At 39.7% G+C, this 14224-nt stretch overlaps 1 protein-coding gene across 2 annotated transcripts in view; it reads left to right on the top strand.

Annotated features, from left to right (window-relative positions):
* LOC108404960 (cytochrome P450 4X1-like) overlaps positions 1–11246 on the top strand; it is a 29914-nt gene extending 18668 nt beyond the window's left edge. Inside the window, exons 7-12 of one of the 2 annotated variants that reach the window (XM_017672821.3) lie at positions 2906–3015; positions 3578–3768; positions 6733–6866; positions 8146–8210; positions 9625–9707; positions 10495–11246. In XM_017672821.3, the coding sequence (XP_017528310.3) occupies positions 2906–3015; positions 3578–3768; positions 6733–6866; positions 8146–8210; positions 9625–9707; positions 10495–10663 (752 nt within the window). In that variant the 3' untranslated portion in view covers positions 10664–11246. The remainder of the gene's footprint in view (positions 1–2905; positions 3016–3577; positions 3769–6732; positions 6867–8145; positions 8211–9624; positions 9708–10494) is intronic. The other variant, XM_017672822.3, reaches the window with a different exon arrangement.
* The last annotated feature ends 2978 nt before the right edge of the window (positions 11247–14224 follow it).

Raw genomic sequence — 14224 nt, 5'->3', positions numbered from 1 at the left:
ACTAAGTTATAATTACTGTATGTATTAGTTTCCTAAGTCCATTATAATAAACAACCACAGACTGGGTGACTCGAAACAACAGAAATTTATTCTCTCACAGTTGTGGAGGCTACAAGTCCAAAGTCAAGGTGTTGGCCGGCCCATGATGCCTCTGGAAGGCCCTAGGGAAGAATCCTTCCTTGCCTCTTGCTGCCTTCCGGTGGTCGCCAGCCATCCTCAGCAATCCTTGGCTCGCAGCTGTGTCACTCTAACTCTTGCCTCCATCTTCACGTGGTCATCTTCTTTCTATGTGTCTATTGTGGTCCATTCAGGTTGCTCTAATGGAATACCATAGACTTTGTGGCTTATAAACAGCAGACATTATTTCTCACAGTTTGGAGGCTGGGAAGATCCACTTACAAGTAGATTCAGTGTTTGATGAGGGCCTGTTTCCAGTGCACAGAAGGCTGTCTTCCCACTGTGTGCTCATGTGGCAGAAGGGGTGAAGGAGCTCCCTAGGGTCCCCTAAAGGCACTAATCCCATTCATGAAGGCTGCATCCTCATGACCTAGTCACCTGCCAAAGACTCCACCTCCAAATACCATTACATTTGATATTAGATTTCATATAGGAATTTTGCAGGTACCCAAGCATTCAGTCTATGGCTGTGTCTGTCCAAAATTTCCCTCTTCTTATAAGGATACTAGTCTTTGAATCAGAACCACCCTAATCCAGTATGACATTTTCTTAACTTGATTACATGTGTAAAGACTCTATTTCTAAATAAAGCTACATTCACCAGTTCTAGGTGGACTTGGATTTTGGGGAGACATTATTCAACCCAGTACACTATTTATTTCTCTATGTGGTATGTCTTCTTTGCTCCTTTTAAATGCAATATCTTTTGCTTTTTAAGAAGGTTTATATTTTTGTTCTATGGCTCCCACAGAAATTAGTCCTTTCACAGATCCTTAATCTGCCTTTCCCTTATTTAAATCTTTGTTATCTGGTTTGTCATTATTTTTCATTGTGGTTGACTATATGTTATCTAACATTTACCATTGTAGTCTTTTTAAAGTGTACAGTTCAGTGCTATTAAGTACATTCACATTGTTGTGCATCCATCACCACCAACAAATCTCCAGAACTTTTCTCACCTTGCAGAACTGAAACCTCATCCACGTTAAACAATAACTCTTCATTCCCCTCCCCTCCAGCCCCTAGCAACTACCATCCTATTTTCTGTCTCTGTGAATTTGACTAAGTACTCTAGGTATGTCATATATGTGGAATCATACCATTTTTGTCCTTTGCGACTGGTTATTTGATAGTTTGTCAGTTTTTAGTAATATCCTTTGATTTTCATTTATTGCCTATGTAAGAATTAGTGATCTTATTCTACTTTCCTTTCTGCTTCCCTCCTCCTCCTATTTTTAGTAGAATGTTTTTACCTTTAATGCTTATGTACTATTCTTTTGCCCATGTCCTTATCCTAACTTTATTTTAAACTGAGATATCAATTAAATCTATGAAATGCCCACCTCAGCTCCTACTATCGATTCCTCAGGATGGGCTCATGAGCACAGTATTTTCTGAATTCATGCAAATTTACAACTGCTGTTGGTAGACTCGATACTTGAAAGACAATTTTGCTAAATATAAACTACTTTTCTCACACTTTGTTTACTTGAGTTTCTTAAAAATGCTCTAACCTTGCCTTGATTTATTTACTGTTCTTGAGAAGTATGATGCTAGTCTAGTTTTCTTACCCTTTAAAGTCATTTGCTCTTTCTGTCTAGCATCTCAAGGATTTTATTTTCTGTCTTTAATGTCAAACACTCCTACTAGGATATATATTGGGATTGGTTATTCTGTTCCAGTTTTTTCCAGGCATAGGGTAGTGTGGAATAAATGGAAGTTTTCAACTGGCCTTGATAGTGATATGCATATAAGGGCCTGTTTGCACATATAACACAACAGTGTGATGTTTACCATGGCAGAGCCACAATCTCTCATGGGATTGCTGGTCTGGGGTATAGGGTGAAGAATAGGAGCCATTCTCTCCTCCCCTCCATTCCTGGTACATAACTAATCAGGTGCCCACCAGTCACAAGGGACCTGCCCACAGAGTTCCTCCCAGAAGAGGCGGAAGCAAGTGGAGCCTGCTCCATGGCCAGAGAGAGAGAGCCTGGAAGTGGAGCCCAGCAAGAGGGTACAGAGCATGCAGAGAGAGAGAGAGAGCCCAACAGCTGGGGTTGGGAACAGAGCACTGCTGGGGTGGAGAAAGACTGAGCCATGAGAATAAAAAATACCTTTAATCCCCAACCTACCCTTTGCCTTGTCTTCCTTTGGTCTTATCAGATTCATAAGGAACTTGCCCCAGTTGGGGAACCCCCTTCCTCCCAGAGCCACAGTTGGGCTATTTAACATGCACATTTAAATTTTCTCTTATTTCCAGGGATTTTTCCTGGAATATGGTTTTAAATATTCTGTTCTTATTTTTGTTTATTCTTGTAGCCCCTTCAGTTATACATATGCTGGCATTTCTTTGCCAGTCTTCCATTTTACTCCATTTCATTTGATAACATTTCCATGAAAATGAGATATTAGACTGAGGAAAAAGAGAATGATTGTTCACTTGCACCTAAATTTGAAATCATCTTAATTATATTACCTACCTAGTTATGGAAGTTATATTTTTCATCTGTTGAGTTTGTCTTTGGAGCTGTGATCAAAGGTTGTCATTTGATGAGGAAATAAATGTCTGCAAAATTTAAATCTATTTAAATATAATATATCCACTGTCATCTCAAGAAATTAGGCAAGATTTGAAGCTGTTGATGAGCCGTGACTTGCTCTGTCATTCATTTTACTGTGATTGACTTAACTGTCACTTTAATAATGGGGAATTATTTTCCTACTCCAGAAAAGGTAATCCAGGATAGAAGGGAATCCCTCAAGGATAAGAAGAAGCAGCAGGGTAACACTCAGAAGAGGAAGTACCAGGATTTCCTGGATATTGTCCTTTCTTCCCAGGTAAATATTTCAAATTTCTGAGCCTTTGCATGTATCTGGTGAATTGTGTGTGTAGGTGGATAAGTTGGGAGGCAGGGAGACAAAACAAAATAGATGGATGAAATTTAACAGTACTTTTGAATTGATATGTGGGTTCCATACAGTTTGAGGTAGAGAGAATTCCACAACTCTGTCACTAGAATAGTCAGATGAGACTAAATTTTTTACTGATTTGACAGTATTTGGTAATTTTCTTAAAGACACATGGTAGTTCAGGAAAACACAGGTAAATGGATCACAAAATAAGTGAGCAAAATGATGATCAGGGGGTGCTGGGAAAGTCAAATAAATCTGGCAGGATGATTGGAGGAACCCTTTGCAAGGCCTGTTTACCTCACGTAACTTTGGTTCTCCTTTATGCTCTTGGCAAAGTGTGGGCTCATAGTATATACTTGTTGAACTGAATTAAAATTGAAATTCTCATTTGAAACTCTAATTTTTTCCCTAAAACCATTATTTTGATTGGGGCTCCAAACAGCTACAAACTGACATCACATATAAATATCTCTACTGTACTTTCTAGGCTGAAAATTCTAACAGCTTCTCTGATACTGACCTACAGTCCGAGATGAACACATTTGTGTTGTCAGGGCATGACACAATGGCAGGGGGCATTTCCTGGCTCCTCTACCACCTGGCTTTGCACCCTGAGCATCAGGAGAGATGCCGGGAGGAGATCAGAGGCATCCTAGGGGACACGTCTTCCATCACCTGGTGAGATCCACATCTGTAAACATTTCATTCTGTTCTCCTGGGGTTTTGTTTTATCTTTTTCTCTGGTACCTTGGTGACCACAGTTCAAGATACATGTATGTGGAAGCAAAAGAGGCAGGCTACTGTTCTGCTCTTTTTCTAGAGGGCCCAAAATGATCCCTTTGTCTTTTGCAGGACATCCATAAGTTACCTATTTCATTGTTTTTCTAATGAGTGGTGTGCGATATGTCCTGTTTCTTTCTTTCACTCAGGCTCTGGTGCACTGGGAATAGGACCTGGTCCCTAGACTTGCATTTAGAGCTTGAATGGGCTCAAGTAGTGCTCCTGTCCTGAGATCCCCGAGTGAGCATCTGTACCATTAAGCCTCATTGCAAACATTCTCTCCCGCCCTCTGTCTGCACCTCAGGATTGGCTCTGAACTCTGAACATAGCACTAAATGATACACACTGTAGTTGAGTTTAGCAAACATGGACTGAGGCCATTATAAGTACTGAGGCATTTAAAACACATGCTAATTTGGTATGGGTCCTGCCCTCAACAAGCTCACACTTCACTGTAAGGGACAGGCCGTACAGATATTTGCAGTATAGCATGATTAAGGGGGCACAAGAGGTATGTGCTGTTAGCACTGGGACTAGAAGACAGGCATGAGGGAGACTTCCTGGGAGATCTGACCCTTAGGCTGCTTATTACAGGAGGGTGAGAGTTAGCCAGTTGAGGGAAACCTCAACTCCATCTTGCTAGATTTTGAGCATATTTGCTGTTAATGAGGCCCAGGTTATGGATTTGTCCCTCCAACATGTTGTTGGCAAAGAGAACACATGTCCTTGATATAAACCATACTCTATTTGCTAGCTAGATATTTCACATATGTGTTTTGCTGGTCAAAGGGGCAATAGGAATGCTAAGAGCAACTCAGCCCATGACTAGGAGGAAAATGTGTATTTCAAATGTGAAGATCAGCTCAATTAGAACATTTGTAAAGGAAAATTTGAATTTATATAAGTATAGTAGAGGCCTCACTTTTTATAAGGAAATAATAGTCATTTCCTACTATAAATTAAATGTCTAATCTGTATAGCACAAAATGCAATGTTGATTGGTCATTTTTTATTCATTCATTGAATTTGGAAATATTGTATACCACCTTCCAACATTAATTAGATATTTTAACCTTGATTAGGGTAGATATAAATACAACTCAAATATTGGCCTTTCTCATTCTTGTTTGGCTTATGTGAATTGGGAAAAAAATAAAGAAATCTTTGCCAGATGAAAAACAAAGTCTAGTGGACCTGTTAACTACCACTTATCTTAATGAGAGAAATGGTAATAATATCATATAAATGAAATGTGTTTTTATTCTACAATTTGGCCTTACAGTCACAGTTGATGAAATTTGTACATAGCATTCTGAGAGTTTATAATTCCTTCAAAAAGATAATAAAACAACACTGCAAAGAGCAGTTTATGGAAAAGCTGGGAAGATGTTCAGCATCTCCATTTGACTCCTTGTCAGCCTTTTTCTACACTGGGTTCAAATTACTCTCTTATTTTTGCACCAGGACTGAGGTGGACAGCATGTTTTTCTTTAATGTGCAAAGTGCCAGGCAAAGCAGAATCATTCTTGTTATTCTGGGCTCAAGGAAGAAAGAGTTAAAAATTAAAATTTCACATTACCAAATGGCCAAAGCCTGTATTCAAAAGTAGTTATCAGGAAAGCAAACAAATACAGTAAGGCAAGAGACTGAGTAAATGCAGTCATTTTGTTGAACCAGTCTGACCAGCTAGGATGCAAATAAAAAGCTTTATTTTGCTCACACTGACACTTCACACTTGCTGTGTGGAGCAAGGTATTGTCATCTCCAGGGAAAAATCTTGAGTGAATCTCATAGAGTTCCATCCATTTAAATCACAAGAGCAGTCTCATTTCGGTAGCTGTCTGGCCCAGCATAATAATAAAAACTTCCGGTTCTCATCCATGTTAGCATCTCTGTCCATCCCAGCCCAGTACTCTGGGTCTGGAGCTAGTGGTGGGTGAAGGGCTGGTTGGCTTTTTCTTACTGACCAGCTCCTCTCCCACGAGTAGCTGTTGTTTCTGACCCTCCCAGAAATGGTCCCAGGAGGAAGAGAAGAAAAGGAGAAAGGGGCTGGTGCTGTGATTTTGTCCTCTGAGCTTGAAGGATATTCATGACTTCCTTTTACTCTCAGTGGGTGCATCTGTGGCTTTCTTAGAGATTCCCTCACTGGAGTTTTGCAGTGGTGATTGATGGGGTAGGGAGTTCTCATCCTTAACTTGAGCTCCTTTCAAGCTGGTTCCGAGTCCCCCTCTTGCAGGTTCCCTGGCCCATGGGATACCTGGAGCCTTCTTGCCTCATCCCTGTTGCTCTCCCCTGCTTCTCTGCCTGTTCTGAGTCACAGCCTTTCCTGTGAGTCCTATGCTTCCCAAACTCCAGGGAGCACATGTCAGATCATGTAAGCTATGCTGTTGAAGCCCTGCTATGTGTAACCTGGTGGGGGAAGCATCCTCATCTCTTCTCCATGGCATTCCTACATTCTGACAATTCTCTTTAAAGGACTTTTTTTCTCTCAAAACTCTTAAGCTTCCTCTCTGCAGTCCCTAGCCATTCCTTATACATTCCAGTACATCATTTATATGATGAGCTAAGGGTTACAAAACTGGTTTTCAGAAATCTCCTTAGCAAATCCTTTACCAGTACTTTAGCACTTCACTTCATAATGAAGATATGCAGCACCTGTTTGATTTCTCTCCCTCTGGGACCACAGCTGATCCTAAGGTGGAGAGGGTCCCATTTTAACATTGTGTTGCATAGACCATTTGGCAAAATAGCTTTAACCTGAACATATTTACCAGGAACACATATCATATAGGAAAAAATATCAATATTTATAAACTGGATATGTTATCTGAGTTCCCTTCCCTCCCTCCCTTGCACTCACAGGGACCAGCTGGGCGAGATGGCACACACCACAATGTGCATCAAGGAGTCGCTCCGATTGGCCCCTCCAATCCCATCCATTTCCAGAGAACTCAGCAAGCCCATTACCTTCCCAGATGGACGCTCTTTGCCTGCAGGTCTTTGCATTCTTTTCCTACGCAATTCCTAGAGACCATGGGATCCTGGGGACCACAGTGACAAAGACCAGAGGTTTCTCAACTCTTGGAGACTCAAAAGACAATCCGAAGGACAATTGGCTTCAGGCTGGGGACTTATTAAGAGCTCAGTGGGTAATGTTTTGATCAGATGTGGGGTTTTTCCCAAGGGCATGTAGCCATTTGCAGTGAAGCTCACAACCTATGTCACCAGAATCCCAACCCAGGGTTTCTTCCATCACAGGACAGTGTTTCTAAGACAGGTTTGGCTGAGTTTGAGATCCAGGTGAGACTTGATGGGGAAGACCTGAAGGGGATCTTTGGCTTCCTCATCATGATACTATCACTCTTGTAAGTGTGCAGCACTTAATAGTTTACACAGAGTCTTCAAACACATTACTCATTGTTTTCCCTTGGACAATGATCTTAGCAGACACTTAACACTGTGCTTTGCAGTTTATGAAGCAATTTCAAATAAAACTTTTGGTGTAGCCAAAACCCAGTGTGGGTCCCCAGTGTGCAAGTGAACAGAGCTAGAACTTACATGGAGGTCCCACACCCAGAGCTCAGTACTGCTCCGAACAACTGGGTTTCTGAGCAGGTTGTATGGGAAGCTGAGGGGCCATGTGAGACGTCTTTAATTTATCTGCTTCAATGTCCTGTTAATTTTTGCCTTTGTAAACAAGCCGACAGGATTGCTTGGAGCAAACACCAACAGTTGTCACTTACTGTGACTGTATTGACACATCCAGAATTGATTTACCAGAATTATTCCTGGTAACCATATAATACTCAAATTCTCACTTCTCTGTCTTTTTTTAAAATCCTCAAAACACATGGATATTAGCCAAAATTTCCACACCTTCTGCATATGAGCCATACCAACACAAACTTGTCATTGGATCTGCATGGTGGACTTCTTATGCGCCCAGACTATCTCCAGTGGGTGCTTTGTGGTCCACTAACAGATAAAGAAGTTACTTCCAGAGGGAGCAGAAAACATGAACACGGGTTATCATTTTGACATGATACCAGTAAGTCCTTAAGACAGAATCATGTGTTAAATTTAAGTCTTCCCTTTGAAAACTAAGGTGCTTCAGCTTCCCATGGGTCCTTCACTGCTGGTATCAGCTACAGCACGTGGACTTCTGCCAGGAGGTAGCTCTTTCCATTCAAGAAAAGTCTGACTGAGAAGCAGTATAACAGTAGCCCACGACTAGCTCTTTCTCCTGCAACCTCTTTTATTTCCTTCCTTTCTCAGGAATAACCGTGGCTCTCAGTATTTGGGGTCTCCACCACAGCCCTGCCATCTGGGAAAACCCAAAGGTATGACTGTCTTATGGTAAATACTTGAAAGAACTCACATTGTTCAGTTCACTTTTTGTTAGTTATTCATGAAAGTGGCAAATGACACAATGCAAACAAAAAAGAGGCATAAAAACCAAAAATGTAAAACTTTTCCCTAGAGGAAAACTGTCCTCTACCCCTATTTCTACTTTATTTTTGCTGCATAATGCCACACAATCTGCTGTAAATTGCCACATCTGTACTTCATCATTTACTTAATGAGCTATACCAAGCTCTTACTTAGATATTGAAAAGGGTGTAGACTGTCAATGTAGTCTGCAACTCCAACTCTCTTTTGCTGGATGTAACTATTAGGATTCTGTCAGGAAATCAGTGACATACTCAGGTTGGACAATTTGAGGAGTGTTTCATAAGGAACTATTCACAGAAATATGGAAAGGGTTTAGGAAAAGTCAAATAGACCAAATAGCTGCTGAAGTGCTTACCACTTCCAGGCCTGATGGGAGACGGAGAGAGGGCTGCAAACCTAGAGAGAGATGGCTTCTGAGAAAGGCCTTGAGACAGTTGTAGACCACACAGCCAACCGGAGGCGGCCTGGTGGGGTGGGGCCCAGGGAATAAGTAGCCTGAAAGCGTTCTCTTCCCACCCTCCAGATCACCTATCAATGTCTTTTACTGGGTTTCAATGTCTTTTACTGGCCGAACTCAATAGGAAACCATGTGAGTCAGCTTCTTGAAGCTGAGGACAGGGTGGGAAAGGAAGGAGAGAGGAACTGGAGAGGCAAAAAGATGTATGGCTGCCCTGAGTTCCTTGATTCGATGTTCTTGAAACTCGAAACACTCACAACATGTACAGACACTTCCTTTAACAAAACTCCTAGGATTTAAGATCTGTTGTGTATGATGGAAGTTGGACTACACATCTCAGAAACAAGTGATCATAATCATTTTGGCTTGGCTTCTAAGAGGGTGAATTCTTACCTCCAAAGGGAAAATAATACCACTGGCTCTAGTATTTCTGCTTTCATCCTACTTAGTCTGGGTAGCATGCTGGTCAACTGGGAGGCTAGACAAGGTCTATAGGTCTGGAGTGTGGTAGCCATTAGCCACATGTGTGGATATTAAACACTGGAAATGTGGCTGGTTGGAAATGAGATATACTGGAAATGTTAAATATACACTTGATTTTGAAGACTAGTACAAAAACTGTGAAAAACTTCCTTAATAATTATTTATACTGAGTACATATTGGAATGATAATATTTTTAATTCTATTGTTAAAATCAATTGCAACCTTTAAAAATGTGGCTACCAGAATGTTTGAAATTACATATGTAGCTCACAGTATCTTTCTGTTAAACAGTGCTAAGGAGTAGCTAAGAAATGTGTTAATTGTGTGTTGGGGATGGTGGTGGGTTGCCCTGTTGTTTCAGGTCTTTGACCCCCTGAGATTTTCTCAGGAGAATTCTGATCAGAGACACCCCCACTCCTTCTTACCATTTTCAGCTGGACCAAGGTGAGGACAATTTGAAGATGTTGAAAATACATAAAAAATGTTTCCTTAGGAATGACTTTCTCTCTTTAGCCCCTCAGTCTTATAAAGTACTCTGTGGAATCCCATCATCTCACCAGACTGCAAGGTAGATTTTGGTGCTTATTTGAGCTCCTGAAAGGGTCTGTTAGTTTCACAAAGGACAGGGTCCTTCTCTGTCCCATCCTGTACAGCCATGCCTCAACAGGCTATCCCATGAGGCAAGGTGTTGCTCATACACTTAATGTAGCCCACCCTCAATGCAGGAGAAATGTTCTTTTTTAAATTTTGGATTTATTGAAGTTGACATATAAAATCATAAGATCCTGAAACTGTGTATCATGATGATTTGATATAACTTATACATTGTGAAAGGATTCCTCCCCATCTAGTTAATTAACACATTCTTCACCTATTTATTTGTGTATGTGTGTGAAAACATTTAAGTTCTACTCTCCTAGCATATTTCAATTGTGCAATACAGTGTTATCAACTCTAGTTACCATGTTTTACATTAGATCCTCACAGGAGAAATAATTCTATGAGCAAGTCCAAGTGTACCTTGTTTAGGGAGGGCATCATGTCGCAGCCTCCCAGTTCACATTCTTACAGGCGACAATGTAAGTCTGCAGTCCAAAAGTTCCTATGGCATTTGGTGTGAAAATGTTGCTTTATTGTGAACATCAGACTTGTTACGCTAGTATCTTATTTAAAGAGTCAGAAACAACTACCATTTCTTCAAGTATCTCTTTTCTTCCCCTGGTGTCTGCAGGAACTGCATCGGGCAGCATTTCGCCATGGCTGAGTTAAAGGTGGCCATTGCCTTGATTCTGCTCCACTTCAAGGTGACTCCAGACCCCACCAGACCTCTTGTCTTCTTGCCCCAGATTGTCTTCAAACCCAAGAATGGGGTCCACTTGCACCTGAAGAAACTACCCTAATGTTAGAGCCTAGGATACAGTGCTTATATGTATTTTGTTTTAAAGTTAAATTACAGCTAATCATCCAAGAAAATGGGAAGAAATTCAAAGTATGGTGGGAGGGTCAGAGATAGGTGGGATGGAGGGTTTCTATGGAACTGCACATTATCCAAAATCCTTTTCTGTTTAACTTGGGAGGTTTTCAGATCTTTCCTGTTTGATTCTGCCTACTATTAATGCTATATACCAAAAATTTTTGCTAGGCAGCTTCCATATATTTTCTGTTGTTTTTAAAAATAATTTTCAGTAGTAGTAAGTGAATGTATTCAAGATATTACTGCTCCCAGTAAAAGATTTCCAACATTAGAAAAGCATCTATAGTAAAAATGAAAAATTCCATTTCACATACCCTACACCTCCCTTCCCTGATGAATATTACTGCTTTTCCTAAAAGCAGAATAGTTTGGTGTGCATTTTTTCACTTTTTCCTGTACATTTCATATGTATTGTATTTCACATGGAGCTGTATGTATATGTTACTATAGATGGGATCATGTCCATACATATGTTTTTTTCACTTAATAAAAATATATCTTATTCTTAATCATAGCCTCTTGATATTCTGCAGTATAGATGTACTACAATTTATTTAACTATTTTTCTATTATTGAATATTTAAGCTATTTTTAGTTTTAAAACATGCTTATTGGCCATTTGTGCTTACCTTTATTTTGTTCTCTGTGATTTGTATATCATGTATGTTTATTTTCCTATGGAATTGTTTGTATTTTTCTTATTGATTCATATGAGTTTTTTACATATTGTGGGTAATAATCCTTAATGTTAACTTTTTTGTAGTTTTTCCCACCCTTTTACTTTTTAAAAACTGTATTTATAGTGTCTGTTACCATATGGAACTTCTAGATTTTCATGAAGATACATATACATTTTTTTTTAGGTTCTGGGTTTTGAGTCTTGGATAAGAAAGCTTTCATTTGAAATATTATCAAGATAGTCTATATATTTTCCTGGTGCTAACAACTCTCATGAAGCCTGAACAGGAGTTTCTTAATTTTTTCCACATTTCCCTCATTTGATGTTTCAGTGCCTATTGTATGTTCGATATTGTGATAAGCATTAGGACTCTCATGAATTAATAACGTGGTCCCTGCCCTCATGGAGCTTATATTCTAAAATGAAAAATGGAAAACAAACAGATAATTACAAATCATACTAAGTGCCATGAAGGAAATGAGTGGGATGAACTAGATAGTAAGCAAGAGGAATTAGATTGGGTTGTCCAGAAATCTCTTTAAGAAGGTGACATATAAGTTGAGACCTGAAAAATGGTAATGGAAGCTACCCCTACTTTTTCTAATGTGCCTCCTAGCAGGAAAATTATGGCAAATAGCTGGACAACTTAAATTGCCCTGAAACAGACAGTAGGAGTTTTGTCCCTGCCAAGTAAAAGCAAACTGATCTTGACTACCTGGTTGGATAGGAAATGGAAAAGAAAGCACTGGCCCATCCATAGCAGCTTACTATAACAAAAAGATGCCCAAACAGAGGAGATGAAAAAGATAAAATTTTCTTTCCCTGTCACATTAAAATCTTGAGGAAGTAAGTGGTCCACAGCTGGGAGGGTAGTTTGCTCTACAAGGTTATCAGGCATCCAGTCTCCTTCTATCTTGTTATCCATCTTCAACACATGGCTTTCAATTAATGATCTAAGATAGCTGCTAGCTCCTGCCACCACATCTCCCTTCAAGCAAGTGAGAGGAGATAAAAGGGAATAGGAAGGCATGCACCTTTCCTTTAGAAGATATTATCTGGCAGTTGTACACATCACTTCTGCTCACAGCTCCACCCAAAACCTAGTCACAAAAACCTAATCCCTCCTTCAGCTGAGACAGAAACTGGAAATGTGGTCTTTCACTCGCAACCATGTGCTCAGCTAAAGTTTCTGTTTCTATAGGAGTGGAGAATGGTTGCTAAAGAGTGAGTCTCTCTGCCACCAACAAGGTTATCATTCAGAATTGTAGGAGAGATAAAGAGCTTCACAGATAAACATAAGTTAAAAGAGTTCACCACTACTAAACCAACCTTAAAAGAAACATTAAAGGGACTTCTTTAAGAGGAAAATAAAAGGAATAATTTAATAAAAAGGTATAAAAGAAGGTATTATACACATAAACATGGAGGAGGGGGAGTGAGATGTAGTTCTGTTAGAGTGTGTTTGAACTTAAGTATCAGTGTATTATAGTGTTGTGTTCATAGGATGTCCTATAAGAACCCCCTGGTAACCACAAACCAAAAACTTCTAGTAGATACACAACTGAAGAAGACACAAATAAATGGAAATCTATCCCATGCTCATTGATAGGAAGAATTAATATTGTCAAGATGGCCATCCTCCCCAAAGCAATTTACACATTCAGTACAATCCCTATCAATATGCCAATTGCCTTTTTCAATGAAGTAGAGCAAATAATCCTAAAATTCACATGGAACCACAAAAGACCCCAAATATCCAAAGCAATCTTAAGAAGAACAAAGCTGGGGGTATCATGCTCCCTGATTTCAGGCTCTACTACAAAGCTACAGTGATTAAAACAGTATGGCACTGGCATAAGAACAGACCCATAGATCAACAGGAACAGAATAGAGAGCCCAGAAATAAACCCACACATGTATGGTAGGTTTATGGGTTTATCAGGGAAATGCAAATCAAAATCACAATGATTGGTGAAACCACCTCACTCCAGTCAGAATGGCTACTATCCAAAAGACAAGAAATAGCAAGTGTTGGCAAAGATGTGAAGAAAAGGGAATCCTCCCACACTATTGTTGGGAATGTAAATTGGTCCAGCCACTGTGGAAAATAATGTGAAGGTTCCTCAAAAAATTAAAAATAGAACTACCATACAACCCAGCCATTCCACTTCTGGGAATTTACCCAAAGAAAACAAAACCACTAATTCAAAAACATATGCACACCTATGTTCATTGCAGCTTTATTTACAACAGCCAAGATATGGAAGCAACCCAAATGCCCACTTTAGATGAATGGATAAAGAGGTGGTATGTACACACAATGGAATATAACTCAGCCATAAAAAAGAAGGACCTCTTGCCATCTGCAACAACAATGATGGACCTAGAGGGTATCATGCTAAGTGAAATAAGCCAGGTGGAGAAAAACAAATACCATGTGATTTTATTTATATGCAGAATCCAAAAAGCAAAACAAGCAGAAAAGAAATAGAGCCATAAATATTGGCAACAGACTGCTGGTTATCATAGGGAGGGGGATAAGGGGGGTGAAACAGGTGAAGGTGAAACTGGAAATTGTAGAATAAGCTAGGCATAGGAATGGAAGTACAATACAGAGAATATAACCAACAGTATCATAATGTCTTGGTATGGTAATGGGGAACTACACTTACTAATGGCAAGCATCTAGTAATGTACATGATCATTGAGTCACTATGTTGTACATCTGAAACCAATACAATATTATTTATAAACTTTATTCCAATAAAAAATATAAAAACTAAACAAATAAAATTGGACATTTTAAGT

Source organism: Manis javanica, chromosome 4 (genome assembly GCF_040802235.1).
Source record: "Manis javanica isolate MJ-LG chromosome 4, MJ_LKY, whole genome shotgun sequence".
NCBI classification, from domain to species: Eukaryota; Metazoa; Chordata; class Mammalia; order Pholidota; family Manidae; genus Manis; species Manis javanica.
This window is presented reverse-complemented; position numbering and strand designations above follow the sequence as displayed.